Source organism: Rhamphochromis longiceps, linkage group LG6, assembly GCF_057381845.1.
Source record: "Rhamphochromis longiceps isolate RC_006_pf linkage group LG6, R_longiceps_female_GT1.1, whole genome shotgun sequence".
In the NCBI taxonomy this organism is placed as follows: domain Eukaryota; kingdom Metazoa; phylum Chordata; class Actinopteri; order Cichliformes; family Cichlidae; genus Rhamphochromis; species Rhamphochromis longiceps.
In genome coordinates, this window is record NC_140562.1 from 17567236 (window position 1) to 17585898 (window position 18663).

At 40.2% G+C, this 18663-nt stretch overlaps 1 protein-coding gene across 1 annotated transcript in view; it reads right to left on the bottom strand.

Annotated features, from left to right (window-relative positions):
- Positions 1-17192, bottom strand: part of fhdc1 (FH2 domain containing 1) — a 31844-nt gene extending 14652 nt beyond the window's left edge. The window contains exons 1-3 of the mRNA XM_085409498.1: positions 17021-17192; positions 1836-2580; positions 1269-1330 (exon numbers count right to left, since the gene is read on the bottom strand). Coding sequence (XP_085265624.1) covers positions 1269-1330; positions 1836-2327 — 554 coding nt within the window. The 5' untranslated portion in view covers positions 2328-2580; positions 17021-17192. The remainder of the gene's footprint in view (positions 1-1268; positions 1331-1835; positions 2581-17020) is intronic.
- Between the last annotated feature and the right edge of the window lie 1471 nt (positions 17193-18663).

Here is an 18663-nt window from a genome sequence, read left to right on the forward strand (position 1 = left end):
CAGCTTATGACATAATTGGCTCAAATGCATTGCAGCAGAAGATTAATGCATACTCCTTAAAATAAAAAGCAACAAAAACAAAAGTAAACGCTGACTGTAATGAGGTCACTGCTCCTACTCTGTCTTGACTCAGTGCAATGGCTCGCAGTCAAATGTCATTAAAATCCTGTGGAGAGCCATGCAAATAGACCTTCAGGCAAACAGATACCTAACACACTTTTTGCTCTCTATTCTAGACAAGTTATGCAACTCAATCCTGAGTCTGGTCAAACTCACTTTGAAACTTCCCGAACCAAATAATTTAGAACAATGGATGCCTAAGAAGGCTTATTAGACTACCTGGCACAGATTTGGACCCTTTCCTTAGTTATGAAAGTTAAACTGATTGATTGAAAATGAGAACGTGTCCATGATAATGATAGCATCTGATCTGAACTGTCCTTAGCAACAGCATGAAGAGCTGATGAGAGGCGTGCTTGGAAAAGCCACGAGGGAAAATAAAAAACAATCTCTAATTTAGTTAAAGTCAAACAACCGTTCGTGGGATTTTTTGTTGGTTGGTCACAGTAAACTCTTTGGTTATGGTAAACCTCACTGCTCTTCTAATGATGGTCATTTAATCCTCTAACTTAAGTAGCTCTGTACTTGACAAAATTAAACACTGGCTGTAACACAGAGCAAGAAAGGTTTTACGAAAACTACGTCACCACTGCCACTAAAGTGATGCTCAAAGTTTCAGTGTGTGTGTGTGTGAGCAAATGGAAGCACGATATGTCTTAAAATGTTGCATGTTCAGTCATTGCAATGGTTTGTTTTGTTTTTACACTTATTTACATAACTTCCCAACAAATTTCAGAAATGGGTTTGTACTTTTCATGTCTTACTGACCATTCAAAGCACTTCAGATTAAAAGTCAGATTTTAACTTTGCATTCATACACTGGTTTATTCTGTGGCTCAGGGGTCTCAAACTTAAATGATCTGGGGGCCACTGCTGGCCATTGTCATTGTAGGGTCTCTTTAGTGTTCAAGAGGCACAAAAACAAACAAACAAGAAAACACCCATAAATATTTCCAAAAATCTAGCGTTTGCTTCTTTTTTTTTTTTTTACTGAATAATACAATATTGTAAAATAAGACAAAACTGAAAAAGTGAGCACAAATCTTTTTTCCTCATTCTTAACTGAAGCCTTTTGGTGAACTTACAAAAACACAGATTTCAAATCAATATACGTCAATATAATCAATGGTAACAGTTGGGAAACTTACTTCTTAAACTGCTTGAGGAAAATGCCCACGTTCATCCCCCTCTTTGAGTCAAGGATGTTGACCTGAGGAAAGAAAAAAAACACAAGACACTACGATAAAACTCTGTTGAAGCTCTAGTTAAAATACAGCCAAACAAACACACCCACTCCTGGGTGTTGTTGGTTGTCTCTACGTGAGGTTCAAACCTCCTTCAGAAGCTTGTACGACTCGCACAGAAAACACGTGACTGTGCAGCACATACATTTTTAAAAAATGACCCTGAGGCCCAATTACTACTTTTAAATAGCAACTGGGCACTTTTGTGGTTTGAACTAAAGATGGTGTTTAAAGCATGCTGCAACTGTCTATGTTAAGTTAACCAGTATTGGACATGGTTGGAGACACTGGGAGTGGATGGAGTTCATACTTGCAATAATTTAACAACTCATTCAATAGAAAAATCAAATCTAGTTAATTCATGCCTGAACCTTAATCACCACCTTAATGTCTGCAGTCTAAACTCACCATTAATTGTCAGAAGTTCAGTATTTTAAGCGCCCGTCTTAAACCTTCATGACAGTCACTCACCTCGTCTTTCTTGGTCTCCTTAAAGGAGCGTGATCGGGATACGTGAGTTGATGTTGCAGTTGATGCTGCTGACCCACGGAGGCCCGTCCCCGCATCCTCCTGCTGCCCAAACAGCTCCTCCACCGAGCGAACATCGATCTGGTACTGCTGCTGCCGCACCGCCAGCGTCCAGATGTTCGGCTTCCCGCGCACCTTCTCCTCTGGGATAGGCTTCCAGTAGAAGCTGCGGACCCGGCGCTTTTTCCTCCCATTGTGGTTGGATGATGTGTTTGCCAGGGGCGGAGGGGGAGGCGGTGCCCCAGGAGGTGGGGGCGGGAGGGGAGGAGGGGGCGGCACTTCATTCTGGGTGGTGTCAGAAAGCAAGGTGGGTTGACCGTGCCCAGACATAGAAGAAGGGTCTGAGGTAGTGATGGAGGAAGTGGTGCAGCTGCTCCCCTCGCTGCTACAGCTCTCTGGCTCATTTGTTGTGGATGTACAACTCATAACAAGCATCGCAAGGTTGAGCAGTCAGCATACAGTCTCTGTGCTGACACAAACTAAACAAATATGTGATCTGTATCTCCTGAATTTCCAGAGAACATCAGCTCGCTGCAGCGCTGGTTGGTGTCTCCTAATCTAGTCACTATGAACAGGCTGCATCCATTGATTCATCTCCGTCACTCAGCTGGTCATCCATCGCCCTAAGTGGGGCCTTTGAAAGACACCTCCCAGAGGTAGTGGGCAGGGGGAAATGATGGCCATGGAGCTACAAGAGCAACACAAATGACACAGGACAGGATTATACAGCGGTACCCATGCATATCATCGTCATCGACTATCTGGAATTTGAGGAAATTAAACAAGGGCACGACAGAACAAAGACGAGAGGGACCCAGTGAAGGAAACTGCAAATCCTGTTCTTTTCCATTTTTGAAGGGCTTTGAAGTCAAGCTGTGGGGTGTATAATGACTACAGACATGACACACACCCCTTAGGTTCTGTTACACAATTTCTTTTTTTTTTTTTTTAAAAAACAGCCCTCATCTATGCAGCCACCAAGACAATACCGATATGCACTGTATCCCAAAAGTGACGGTTGAAGTCACACCTGAACATGTATTTAAATAGTTATTTGTGTTTCATTTTATTCAACATGAAAATACAGTTCATTTTAAAAATCCAGTAAGAGTTCGTCTAAGTCTGAGAAACAAATGGTTAAAAGTGGATTTTGTCAGACAACTCTGCAAGCTAATCTCGGAAAACAGTTTTCACATTAAGTATTTTTTTTAGAAAAAAACCTTGGCTTGTAAACCTTCCATCAGTCCTACATTTTCTGCCAGTTTCTTTGTCTTAAAGACAAATTAGACTTTGTCATCATTAAAATGACAATCTGTCACATTTGCAGGAGAGCCTGTGTTTAATAAAAGCCTCGCTGTATGGCGACAGTGGATTGATAATGTTAAATGAGAGGATGCAATATTTCTTTATCTCACCTTAAATTTCTGTAGGACATTCTGCACTGGCTGGTGCACAGCAGTAAGGACATTTTAAGTTTGTTGACGCTGCATCTCTGGAAGTAGAGTATTAGTCATCTCCTATGAAGTTTTAGAATTTACATTGTTTTACAGAGTTAATGTCACCATCACAGCCAATGTCTGTGAGAGACTCCTGTGAGGTATATGGGCTCAGCTCCCTCACACTGGACTTCTTACTGGCTGCACCATTTTGTTAATAAATGATGTTCATTTAAAAGTAAACTGGTGTTGTGTTCCTCCTTGCCTTGCAGCCTTTCGAGCTGTAACGGTTATACATTATACATTTATTTATTAATAAATGAATTATTAAAAACACAACTGCTTACCACCACACACACACACAAGCTGTGCTTTTGAATATAGCACAGATATTTGTGAAACATTAAATTCTTTATACGTCTCGCTCATGAACACTTTAGAAAATCATCCTCATTGAACACTCTCTGAAATGAGTGATCAAATGATAATTTGTGGACACTAAGAACCACTACTTAAGCCAGAAGGAAGGGAAGTGCTTGAGTTTCCTCCTCTTGCTTTTATTAACTGAATGGCAGCGCTCACTGCAGCTCTCAGTTGGAGGGAAACTGTGTTAAGTTTCAGGAGAACACATCACTCAGTGCTGGAGCTGACGTGGCTACAGTGATCTGATACTCCTCTTTATAAAAGGGTAGTTGAACAGAGGATCTGACAGAAAACAGCAGATGAACAAGATGTATGGTGGCCATGAGGGGGAGGGTACATTGTTTCCAGCACTTTGAAGAAAATAATGTGGTTTCAGAGAAAATGAACTGCTGTGATAACAAATTTCTGGTATCGATAACGGTCCATGTGGTCTCCTTCTGCTGGTTTCTAGAATTAACGCTTTGCCTCTTACACAATCGTAACATCTTAAATGGTAGTCTGCCATTGGTTCGCAGCCTTGTCAACATGATACTGATGAGGTTATAACTAATTAATAAAGCCTGCGTCACTAATAGCTTCATGTTGCCAACATTGGCTTGCACGTTCAGGTGCCCTGTCCTCAGAACTGGACCACACCATCAGTCATCTTTAATTCATCAGATGGTGAGAACATCTGACCTCACACCAACTCCCCACAGTCTGCGGTGAGGAGAAATGGCTACTGCTAACATGTGCTGCTTTAGGATCTGTTTACAGTGTTCGCTGTCATATCAGCTTTAAAGAAGCACTTGATTTCTTTCTTGTGAAACATTAGATGAGAAGATCAATAGCTTGCATGTCTGTTAATAACAGGGCTCCAGCTAGGCATCATTAGCTTGATGCTAGAAACGGGACTGCAGAATGATCAAGATTCATTGTAAACCATCACGTGTTCAAAATCCAGACCGTGGAACACCAAAACCTTCTTTAATACACGCTCATCACTCAGCCAGTGTCAAGACAACCTGCTGGAGTTTAAACCATGGATTTACACATAATGGTCTGGTTTGAAGAGTCTTTATTTCTGCTCCAACATTCATGCCAAGGTCATAAACACATGAAAACATTGATCCAACCTACACTGTATGAACAGTTCAGGCTGAAGGTGATGGGGGATATTTTTTGGCCCACCTTGGGCTCATAAATACCAACTGGTCATCATTTAAAACACCACAGCCTACCTGAGTCTTGTTGCTCATCATGTTCATCTCTTTATGACCACAGCGTACCCTTCTTCTAATGGCTGCTTCCAGCTGAATAATAAACCATATCACAAAGCTCAGTTTAACTCAAACTGATTCTTGAACATGAAAACGAGTTCACTGTACTCAAACGGCCTCTATAATCACCACATCTTGATCAGAGCACCTTAGGGATGTGGTGGAAATCTGCAACAACTGCGTGATGCTATCATGTCAACCAAAATCTCTGTGGAATGTTTGCAGCAACTTGTTAAATCTATGCCATGATTCAACTTCTAAAAGCATAAAGAGATCCAACCTGATACTTGCTAGGTGTACGTAGCAAAGTGATTTGTGAGTGTAGGTCAGTCACAACAAATTTAAAGATCAGAGCTCAGGTTCACAGGTTAACAGTGAGCTCTGACTAAAGCTATAAGACACTTATGAGTATTACTATACACCTGGCAGCAGTGTAGCTAGGAAACCGTTTACTCAAGCTATAAACTGTAAGCTATAAAAACTTGAAAACACCATAAAGACAACAAACATCTGTTATTTCACAACTGACACTTTACAGATTGTTTACTTAATCCCTGCAACACCACTGTATCACATTATGGTGTCTTTATGGACTAGACAAATGAGACATAAAGTGATGCTGACAAAGAAGCTCGGGAGATGCTTTTCACATAAAAAAGTCTAAGTTATTAAAAAAGATGAATCTTCTGCTGGCACTAACCGTGTGTCTAATAGATTCTAAATATATAAAATATAAAGCCAGAGATGATGAGCCTTCTATATGGACGGGCTTTTTGTGCTTAATTATTTAAATGAATTAAAGTTTAAAAAGTTTTAATAAAAGGTGGACTTTTTTCACCTAAAAGCCAAACTAGCAGTTTTTCATTGGTTCCAGTCATGTGTGTGATAACTCCATGCGCCAAACCATTCCTCTAAAACTGAGTCCAAACGTTCCTGTCAGCTTTGTTTCAGGTTTAATGTACATTAGTTCTGTGTCTCTAAAGCGAATGACCCAGTGTCAGTGACTGGTTTGTGGCATTTCACATTCATTTAATTAAATTTCACACTGCATGAGGAAAAACCACCAACAATAGGGCAGTAACCAATGTCATCTGTCTAACGTGATTCACAGAGGAGGAAAAACATCAGTCAGTAACACGACACTGGGAAGGCCTGAGGGAATGAAATCAGACGGGCGGTTGCCAGGCTCAACACATCCACCTGCTGCCACGAGCTTCATCTAAAACATCCACCTGCTGTCGACCCGGGGGCAATCTCGCTCCAATCACTCTTCATTGGTGACAGCAAACACCACACCCTCTATGACTAACTGACCATCCACCTCTAACACAAACCAAGCTGACAACAGTCACGTTGTTATGAGCAGTTCGCCTGTCTTCTACAGCAGAAGGCTGTAGATCCTTCGCCTCCCAAAATATATCACTGCTACTGATCCAATGAGAACCACAGAAGCATCTGTACCAACTCTACCGGTTGTCCGAACCTGACTAGTCTGCATATCTTTTGAGCAAAAACTCTCCAAATTGGAATTTTCTTGTGTTTTCTTCTATGAGGTGAAATAACAGATAACAAGTTTATGAACTGAAGACACAAAAAAACCAAAAACAAACTTTAACGTGAGATAAGAGAACTCAGGAGAAAAAAAAATCCCCTCTAGACTTACTAAACTTTTACACTGAGAAGAGAGTTGAACAGAAAAACAAGTTGTGTCTTTTATGCCTTTGGGGACACTCAGTGAGAGGTGAAAGCAAAAATCAGGGAATAAAGAAACACAGAAACTTAACTAGGCTTGACCCAAAGACTGAGCTCACAAACAACAAAACACCAGATGATATCATGAAGTTATACAGTTCTCTCCCTAAAGTTTACCAAAAGAGTGAAGCATAAGTCAAGTGTGAAATGCATTTATATATCATCTTTAAAAGCTACTCCTCACTCCCTCTGTTCCTCCAACAACAAACTGTGGAGTAGACCAGTAAGCCTTCAGTCACACAGGTATAGAGACGAGTTGGTGATCTCCCTGGCAACCTCTGGTCATTAGAGGAAAATGTGTATTGTCCCTTTGGGACAGCCAACATCCATTCACCAACCAGTCAGGGGCTGGCGAATGGATGCTTTTGAGGATGGTACACCATCCTCCAAAATAAAAGTCAGGTCATACTACTGCAATCAACAGATTTCAAAAAAGGCAAAACTTTTACTTTGAAGGCGAATATTCTTTGTTTCCTGTTCATGTCAAACTCTTCAGTTTCACTACAGCAAGTTGTCACTAACTGGTCTCTAAGCCTTTGTGCTTGGCAGCTAATGGAGACTTAAGGATGCGTGCACAGGACAGGCAACCTCTTTATCCAAACCAAAAAACTGACAGAAATTAATTTAAATTTGAGGTGCCTCCCATCTTTGACATGTGCTGAAGAATGAATTACATCTAATGATAATTAGCTACACCATGCTGTGCAGCTTCTTTAAGCTGTTTCAGCTGAAAGCCCATTACTGCATAAATTCATGCAGTAATGGGCTCTTTTGTCTGTTGTGCATTTGCCATTTGTGTGTTTCAGCCTTACATAACTCCATGCAAAGCATTTTTTCTCCCTTTTATCCTGTAAGGATTCTAATTGGAGGTAACTGTCACCAAGTTTCCAGGGTGCCACCAAGTACAAAACAAACACAATCCACTCAAACTCTCAAATGAGTGACAGTGAAGGTCAAGGAGCCACCGCATGCTATAATGATCCCCTGTTGCTAGCTTCAAGTTCAATTTCCTGAGGGTGAGCGCGGCCCTGCAGAGCGCAAGTCTTTTACTCACACCGTAGGGGCACAGAGGCGCATTCACATGGGATTTGGTCAATTCTGCTTCGTCATCATTTCCATGGGAACGCTCGTTAGCAGAAGCTGGCTTATGCAGAGCGCAGTAGGGCGATGCCGTCGGACCTCTTTGTTTCCGACTATCTGGATCCTAACTTCACCAAACAGCAGTGGTGATGGGCTGCCAGTGATGGGATTTCAGTAGCAATTACTATCATTATTCTGTCCAGTCTATAAAATGACAAAATAAAAGGTACAGAATGTGCATACTTTAATCAACAGGCCAAGATCAAAAGACACTGAATTTGAATAAAACAAAAATAGCAGCTTTACTTTATCTTAATGTTTACTGATCTCTCCGAGTGCTTTCTACCTCCGTGAGCAGTCTGGCCTCTTTTCAGGCACAGGAAACTGCACTGCATGTTAACTCCAGTCTCATGTAAAAAGTAATCCTTTCTTTCCTCTGGTGAGAAACAAATTGCATAAAAAAAACCCTAAACATGACCCTTCTCTTGCCATCAAACTGGGCAAAGCTATGATAATGCTAGCTTGAAGCTTCGTAGTTGTCTCTGCCACACTTCTTTGCTCTACAACGTCTCAGCCTCTTTTTGGTCCCTGGAGGTAAATTATTAATTAATTTTCAATAGCAAAACAGCAATTAATATAAACAAATATACACACATTGAATTCAGTGCTTGTTCTGCGTGCTTCTATAGCAAGCATCTGTTTTTATCTTGTAGCTGAAAAGGACATTGTGTTTATTTTGAAACTCACGATGCTGGCTTATCGCTCTCATTTCCATGCGTCGCTTGCAATAAGGAGGACACAGACCAGAGTGGGAGTTAAGCATGCTGTAGCAACAGCACACAGGAACATAGCTTGCACAAACACACAGTGACGAGGCAACTATTGCTCGGATACCAAGCACAAAAGAGCTGTCAAAACTTCTCGTTTCACACACAGACAATATGAAAAGACACCGTTTAGAACAGAAACAGCCAAGCGATCGCAGCTCTGGATTTTGAAGGTGACTGACTGCAGCAGCATCAGTGATGTAGTCAAGCAATAAAAAAAATAAAAAAACCTGCTCCGTCTCATAAATCACATGAAGCCACCGGTCTCATCCTCAAACAAAAGGGTGGCATATCAAATAAACTGTGCAGTGTGTCTTGTCTTTATATTAATTGCTCTTCTTGAAGTTTGTTGTAAAGATAAAATATGAAATATCGGATGAATAGCCAGACCTTTGTGACCTCGTGCCTGGTTGCATAACACACAAATGAACCACCTCCCATGTCACCAGAATAAACTAACTGGCATACACTGAACAAGGAACCTATTATTCAGGAAATCCTGGATTTATCAAATATTTTCACAGATTGCCTGCTTGTACCTCAACGTCTACATTTTCTAAGTAAGCCTCAGAATCTGACTGAGTGAATTATTTATACCACCATGAATAAAGTAAGTTCTCTTCCAGTCTAGCTGCTGCTGTCCTGAGCATCTCAAAGATGCTGACCCAGAGTCAGCTCACCTGGGTAAACTAATGCTTTAGTGACATATTAATAACAAAAGAAGCAACATGTACAGAACTGAAATGCTATTTAATTCATTTACAAGCATTTAGTCTTATTAATCAACCATTATTAAATCAGTTAAAAGAAATAATCACCCCAAAACTGATGTGAATAAGTTGGGTGATGTATTGGTGCCTGAAACAAACAACAACGTGTTACAGAGTCTGTACAGTGGATTAACATAGCTCAAACAGAACACAGCACTTTCCTCTCAAATCTGAAACAAGCGGTTTGGAGGAGATTATTTCACAGTTCAATTTGTCTAGAGAGTAGTTAGGCCAAGGTACCGCGTGGCACCTCATGCCATGTGAGGCTAAACCCACAACACTGCTGAACTTGTACCAGTGCAAGTGAATCTGCTTCAGGTCAGAATATTAACCTACTGCTGTTCACCAGTAAGCTTATGTTGCCATTTTATCTCTAGATATGCAACTTTACTGACGTGAAGAAGCAGGGAATGGGGAGAATGTTTCTTAAGCCCACAGTGAACCTCAGTCTTCTAAACCGATGAAAAACACCTGCTCAATCCTCAGTGTTGGTTTAATCCTTAAAGGAAACGCCCTGGATGCTCCCATAAACGTGACACAAAGCTGGCATACAATTGACTCATGGTGTAATATCACTGCAATTTTTAACATTCTGCAATATGCTGTGTATTGCAGGAATGCAAATTACGATTTGTCACATTAAAGTTAAAAATTTCAATATGTATTTTATCTAATAACATAAAATTATCTCAGTCAGATATTTTTTGCTGCAAAATGAAATTGTCAAGCGCATCAACGATTTCACTAAAACCTGCCATAAATGTTGCAGTAAGACAGTAAGTCTGATATCAGCTTGCAATTGAATGGAGTCAAGTTGGCAATTACATTGAATCTGTTTCTGATAATACAGCAAGACAGCTGTTTGCAGAAAGGTTGCCTGCTATTAGCTGAGGTGAGCCCTCTTATTCATAGTATTCTCAGATAAATATATATTTAATTTTATAAAATATTCATATTTAAAGTCATTGTATTGATGCAATATCGCCACTAGTAAACATCCTTTTTTTTCCATCCTGTCTCTACTCACATTTGAGCACCAAGAAAAGCTGTTGGTTACAGGTCATTGTAATGTTCATCTTGTGTCTTTCTGTAACCGTTCCAAAACCAGCAACAGCTCATTCTTACAAAGGGCACACCTACAGGGACAATGAATTGGTTGTAGTTAGCAAGTGCTATCAGTGTGAATGAACCTGAAACAACAGCTTTGTGGGTTTCTGAGTTATTAAATACAGTCAGGAAAGCACAAAACACTTAGTGAGCTATTTGTAGCACATAAAGTTCTGATTAATGATCACTTCAAGAGTTATGACATTGTGCTTTGCTGCTACACAGTTAAGTTTAATGAGTCATATAAAGAAGCTGCAAGCTCACATCAATGAATGAGCTCCTTTTTCTAGGAAAAATGGCTCTTGTAATTTCACAGAGCTTTTCACTAATACGCTGTATGTTAAAGATGGGGGAAATGCACTTGAAAGCAGTTTTTTTTTTTACCAGTGTTTTTAAACATTTGACAATCTGTGTCAAATGAAAAATTGATACTAAATATAGTGAAATGTAATTTTTTTCACATAAGCACACTGCAGAGGTCTAACACACAAAAGTTACTTCTAGCTTTAAAGAAAACTAAGACAATGTGCCAATAAGTTGCAATTCCTTAGCACTACAGCCGCTATCCTACAACAGCAGCAATGCAAAGAAGTTGTTTCTTGAAGACGTTAAATAATCAATTTTCATATTTTTGTTTTAATCATAAGAGTTAAAGATAAAACAGGCACTAAACTTGAAGATTTTATTAGTTTTAAACATTTAGGTTAAATTTTATATAACTAAAAAAAACAAATTATGACAAAAGTGGTGTTCTTTCTTGGCCAAGTGTGTGAGCTTATGGGCTCAATACTGAATAAAATGTTAAGAATTATTTTACAAATCTCTGTCATACTAGGTTTCCAAAAAACAGACTATCCAAGGTATCAATGAGCATGCAGTTACGCAGTCAGACACACCCCTCCTCATCACATCTGTTCTTCTGAAACCAAGGCAGTGATGGTGAAAACGCTCAAAACAGGATTTCAGAAACCAATAGGTGACATCTCAGTAGCTTTGTCCATCTTTTATAAGGCCTGTGGTCCAAATACTACCTGTGACATGGTGACAACTGAAATACCAAACTCACTCCACACAACTTTTTTTTCATGTTGTACATGTTTTTATGACAAATGTCAGAACCTAACCTTAAAACAAACAAACCTTCAGTGCCTCTCTTCTCCCAGGAACAAAAGTGAGCATCAAATGGTGATCACAACAAACAAATGGTTTGAAAAGCAACACAGACTTTTACACAAATGCTACATCCAGAAAATAAACAAAAGATTTCTTTAAGTAGTTTTCAGGAAAAGTTCTCCAGGCTTCTTGAAGGACTTCTGAAGCTCTTAGTTGGATGTTGGCTGCCTTTTGTTCTGTTCTCTGTCAATATGTTCACTGCTTCAGTAATTGTGAGGAAGCCAACCCATGACTGATGGCGTTCCACTGTGTGTGTTTTATATCCAGGTATGTGTTTACTGTGTTGGCAGTGTATTTGGGATGAGCTGTAGCTCAGGAGGTGGAGCAGGTTATCTACTTATCGGAAGGTTAGTGGTTCAATACCTGGCTCTTCCAGTCTGCATGTCAAGTTTCCTTGGGCAAGATACTAACCCCAAATTGCTCTCCGATACATCCATCGGAGTATGACTGTGTATGAATGTTAGCTAGGAAGCACTAAAAGCTTAGAAGAAAGTGCTTGTGTGAATGGGTGAATGTGGCATGTTGTATAGAGGGCTTCGAGTACTCTCCTAAATAATAATCAGTCCATTTACCATTGTCACGCTGAAAGCTGAAAAAGTTGATGCTTCTCACACAGTATTACATGGTGGATCTAAATCTGATGATACATTTTTGTGTTTTTGTGAAAGGCTGCTAGAAACAAAGTGCCTAAACTATTCTTTGTCTACTATGTGTAAACACAACACTTGTCAATCCCTTCGGTTTGGAGCCTTTTTCATGCTTGAATGATTCATAGGTCAGTGTTAAGTGGCTTAATAGCCACAAAAAAACATTCCTATGAAAATGTCACATTTAAGGACTGGACTGAAAATTGGTGAAAAAGCTGTCAATGTCCAAAGGAAAACTTCACAAAGCGTGGAGAGCTGTTGCTAAAGACCTTTCTATAAAAGAAATTAAAAGGAAGTCTGACTCCTTGAAAGCAAAACTGACAGAAACACGGGTCTTCAAGACTTTTGTACTTCAACACTGGCTATCCGACTTATAATAAAGCAGCTGCCTGTTTAATCTATCAAATAACAGTAACAGTGAGTTGACCAAAAACAGGCAAATGTAATATTAAAGTTAAGACACATTATTAAATCATGGTGGTGAAATAGTTTGAGCCTGGCACTGAGGAAAAGAAGTGTACTGACCATTTGTTTTTTAGGAATCATGAATGAAATGTTTGATTTGTAAGAGGGACTCTGTTTTATTTTTGTCTTCTAAAAACTACTTAGTCAGTGAATGTGTTTTTCAATCCGGCTTCATTTCCTTTGCCAGCAGCCAAAATAATCTTCTTTGTAATTATTGACAAATCTATCTCAAACAGATCAGTCATGGACAACAATAGAAAAGCCTCCCTGCATGTTTAAAGCCTTTGTTTTCATTGTCTCTGCTGCACTGAGAAACAGCGCTAGCCTGGTGACAGCTAGGAGAAATGATTTTGCACTTTAAAGCTGTAAATGGGTGAAACACAAGGATTGCCAACAGCGTCACGAATTATATTACAGCTTACATCAACTCCAAATCACTTCGTGGCTGAAGACAACAGCCTAGTATAAATATATCTTAACTTTGGATGCCAAACCTCAAATTAACCTTGTAACTGTCTTCCCTTCACTGTGTACCAAACACCTACAGCAGCCCAAAACACAACATATCCCCCTAGCTTAGCACAAATCTGCTAATAGCAGCCTGCCACTGAAACGAGGTTTTCAGATTTTAAAGATTAAAGCTGCCAGTTGCAGAGCACGCGAGGTGCCTCTGTCAATTACTGTTTAAGCAGGCTTCAGTTAAGACCAATATGAATGAGTATCCTGGCTGTGGAACTGGTGGTACCACACCTGTCAGCTAACCTGCAACTCCGGAGGGAATTCATTTAATCATATAACCAGCAGTAATACCAGTGCTAAATCTCAAACAAACAAACAAAAATCTGTGCCAATCCTCTTAATAACCAGCCAAGCAGAACATGTTTGGACCAACACCTCATTTAGTATGTGTACCAGAGCGTTCGACACATCAGACTCAAACTTAGCACCATTTCTACTACTGCTGAAATTAATAATGGACTCAGTGATTAATTTGCAGCACTGTTGATATTTTGGATTAAGTATTTGTGCTATTTGTACAAAGGCTTTTTAAAAAGATCTACTTGGGTAATAGATGTTTTCTTGAGCTAAATTTCATCTTCAGGCAATTTAGTGAGTGGACAAAAAGTTAAACTAAAAAAAAAAAAAAAAAAAAAAAAAAAAAGCAGCCATCTCCACGGTTAATTTGTGCAACTTACACCATACCATCATCTATATGAATGACTAAAAGTCTTGGTGACTACTGTAAAACAATCTGTAAAACAGCACATATTGACTCACAAGTCAAATCTGATTTAAAAACGAGGCTCAAAAAAGCTGTTCTCTCAATTTTATATTTATTCTATACGATTACAGATTCATTAATGTTACACACAAAATCAGCATCTGTCCCCATCGCACCAGGGCACTGAACAAATGCTGTGCTCATTCACACGATGGACAGTGATACCCGAGAAAAAGATCTTTGCTACAATAACTGAAACTGTCATGAACTTCAGCTGCCATGTTGGCTTGGATGATGCGAGTCCTTGTTCACCAGTTATAAGTTGATGATTGGGTCTGAGGGAGCAACTTTGGCATTACAAAAGTCTACTTTGTATTTCAATATGACTTTCATGTCATTGCTTTACAATATCTCTGGTTATAATTAATAGGACTGGCATGACACCACTGAGATATTTCACTATACCCGAGCCTTTCTCCACATTGACTCACTATAGTAAAAAAAGGACAGCAGCCTCCTTGTGCAATCCCTTCCGATCACAGGGCGATTGCACAGGTCGTCAAGTGCGAGGCAACCCGTCTCCAAACAGTTGCAGTCACTCTTAAACAGATAGGTGAAGATTTGCAAATAAGTGCAGTCTAATTTATAAATGCAGACAAGTTGCTAATGAGGGCAACTTGCCTGCAACATGTCTCTTTGCATCGGGGAACTTAGTTGTTGGTTGTATTCTGCTTTTATTCCAATATAAAACCAAGCTCCAAAGTCATCTTGCAGTTAAACCCCAGCCCTGCAGCAACCACGTCAGTATTTATGAAGGAATTTCTGCTTCAAATCTGTGAGGTTCTGGCTGCAGTCTGCATGCAAGTATTTAATTTCTGTTTTTCTGTTAGTTTTGCAATAAATGGCAATGTAGATGCAATGATTTCTTTACAAACAGAACAGACAGTTTGTCAGCTGGTCAGAGCTAACAGAAAAATGGGTGTTGTTTTGTTAAATATAACACAAACTCACTGCCTTTACTGTATCATGCTGATCGTGCTTATGTCATCCCTGAAGGCTCAGAAAACACCATGTACACCACAGTATTTTAGTTCTGTAGTACTTTGTAGGATTTGTATTTTTACTAGAAAATAAAGCCTTAATGATGACAAAGCATGGCCAAAGCTTCTTCAGAGGGAATTTTCCAGAACAACAATACACATCCTATCACAAAACAAGCCCCGAATCTAACCTAATAAAAAATACAGAGGGAAGAGAAACCCAGGTGAAACCAAAACCTACTCAGGCGGGATAGTGACACTAATGGAGGGATGAGATGGCACGGGATACACCGTCTGTGAGGCTGCAGATTTATAAAAAAAAAAAAAAAAAAAAAAAAAAAAAAAAAAAAAAAAAAAGCGAGAAGAGCTTTATTCATCTCGCGTTTGTTCTTTTGTTAACAGGTGTTCAGTGTCTGGCCTGCAGCAGGCAACCGCCTGTCTATCTTCTCTGGCTCTGGGCTCCAGTTGTTGCTTCAGCAATATGAGGCTTGTGCCAAGATCGGCTTTAAGCAAATCTCGCTGCACCGCTTGGCTTCACTGACTGCCACAGAAGCTTAAGCATTAATCACATTATTTTGTGTATGATTTTGGAGGAAACTAGGCCTTAACCAACACATCCTGAGTGAGAATAAAGCAGGTGTTCAGGTCACCATAGAGACAACAGTAGGTTTTAACATGAAGGGAATGCAAACATGTTTACACGGCAGTGAGGAAAGTGTTTACCCAGGGGCACCAAGACACTTGAGCTGGCTTCATTAGGATACATTTTAATACCTGGGAAAGACTACCCACAGGTACACATGCATACGGCTGACATTACCCACTCTGAACACTTAGAGGCGCACTGTGAAAGGCGTGGCACTCTTCCTTGCCTTTAATTTCATTTTGAGCTCTTTTCCTGTATTAGACAGCTCACAGCTGACAGATTTGGGCATGTTTGGGACCCGAGTTGCCACCAACTATTCAGCCCCCTCTCCTGCTCCCACACAAATAAATCAAACCCCCTTAAATATCTTCCTCCTCGGGCTGACGTCAGAGCATTGAGTTTTCCATGTTACTCTCTGCCTCCACAGCAACCCGGGGGGCGACCCACCCCCCCTTGACCTGACCCAAGGAGACACCCCCCCCCCCCTCTGAAGGGTATTGTTCCCAGCACTTGAATGGACTCCACTAACTCATCTGGGCATGGATAGCAGTGTACAAAAGCCAAGGAAAGCAGGGGCTGAGACAAAACCAGCACTGACTTACATGTTGGATTAGCTTGTGCTGGTGAAACACTTGTTTTTACTCCAGTAGTAACACACTCTATATGCATATAAGCTATAATCAATATATTTGTACTTTGGCACAAAGTTTCAGGAAATGCAAAAGCCCCAAAGGAGCACTACACACTAATCATATTTGTTTACATTTTAATTTTGTGATAGGTTACTTCCTGATTTTAATTAAAAATCACGAGTATTTTACACTCTTGTATAAAGAAACTTTTCAAATAGTTTAAATGGAGAACTTTAACTACTTTTCTTTAAGGAGGAAAAATGAAATGTAATGTAGCAAGCATTTCTAAGTATTTTTTATTTATTTATTTATTTTAAACTGATGCTGTCAAGTCCTACAGAGAAATACTGAGATACACAGTCATGACGTTTATGCACAGCAAAGCAACAGATTCAGGGCTTGAACTACACCAAATCACCAAAATGATGTAATTTTGGACGTGGACTGCATTGCAGAACACCTCGACTGTCACCTCAGAGAAAACCCCCACAAAGGAGCAGGAAGGTTAAACGCTCATCGCCTCACTAAAATGCTTCCTCACGGTGCAACGACTCTCCACACCTGAGTTACACACCGCACATTCACAAACACATAACATATACACACACAGAGCGTGATGATGCGGCGGTTACCGTCCCGCTTGACTCACCGGACGGACGACAGGGCTCCGACGCCGTTGGTGTTAGCGAAAGATACTTTTCAGAGGAGAAAATCTTGCGTGGTCTTCTCGGGCTGTCAGCCCTGTCAGGTGAGCTGCTGGCCGAGCTGCGGGTCAATGCGAGGCTCCACGGCAGCGGCGGCAGACTGTAGCGCTGCTCTCAGCTTCCTCGTACGTGATTGGGCCAGGTGGAACGGGCGCATGCACGTGCCGCTCACCCTCATCGCGCGCGCTAGCGTGTGAGCACTGGTGCAATCACAAGGCGGAAAACAGCGCTGAAGGTGGGCTAGGTGAGGAGCTGGGTATAAGTGGGTATGTTTAATTAGGCGTGAGCACAGGTGGAGCGTAACATGTATTTATGCAACATTAAACCTCCCCGCGTTTGGCGCTGTGTTATTCTTATTTACGTGTAAGTAAAGCCAGGATCAGTGTTGCTGATACTTTTAACCTATAAAGGCAGCTTATGTAGGGGAGATCTGTGTGTCATGATTCATCATTAATTTGTAAACCCTGAACACGTTTTAATGACCACAAAATCACCAGTGGTGATATATACCTATAAAAATAATTAGTTAACACAAAAAAACCACGTTTCAGTTTTTGGTGTATTTTGAAACGTGTTTTTTTCTTCTTTTTTCGGGGGGAGACCTGGAGTGTAAAAGTGCCTGTCTCTAAACTCTGGCTCAGCTTCTGTTTTTAGCGTGTTATTTAAATAAAATAGACATGACAGTCAACAAAAAACGGTAAAGACATTTTTCATAGTTCATGTTTAAAACCAAAGTTGGTATCGATACTGTCAACATTTGGATCAATCTGCACACCTGTAACACTATCTTTAATTCAAACCTTTTGTTATTTAGCTGCCTATGATTTATTTGTTTTTGTTTTTTGTATTTACACTATGAATACTTTAAACCAGGGGTAGGCAACCTTTCTGATGACGAGTGCCATTTAAAATTTCCTCAGAAGTCAGTGTGCCATATGATTGCTTTAGCAATAAATTTAATAACGCTCTATATGAACAGTTACGCAATATATAGAACCACTTTATAGAATTATATTTGTTTGCAGATGTTGGCAGCTATCAGCGAATAGTTATCAGCTGTTTTGAAACAAAAAAATACACTTTTTATCCATAACAAGAACTCCATGACAGCAAATGAACTGTACAACAGAAAATACAAATGCTATTTATGGTCTCCTCACAACAATGATAAGAGAAATAAACTGGGCCAATATGGCATGTTTGTTAATATTCAACCCAACCCTTCAACTCATTCATGTCACCTAAAAGGTAAACCTGTTTCTCCATCACCTGTTCAGCTCTGATGATCCAGTAAGGACATCTCCTGGTTTCATCTTCATGTTTCCCTCTCACCAGATAACCAAACCGACATCATGACCAGCAGGTTTTACAGCTGTGGCTCCAGCAAACATCAGCTAAATTCTAACAACACCTGATCAAACTTAAACGTGCTGCTGTTGTTTAGCGCGACATCCGGCGGTTTCCTCTTTTTGGCGCAAAGTAGGCGATAAACAAACAAGAGAGAAAAGCCGATCAGCTGATCATTGATCAGTTTCATGATTGAAGTAGCAACAGCAGAGAGAGGGGAGAGAATGAGAGAAGAAGAGGC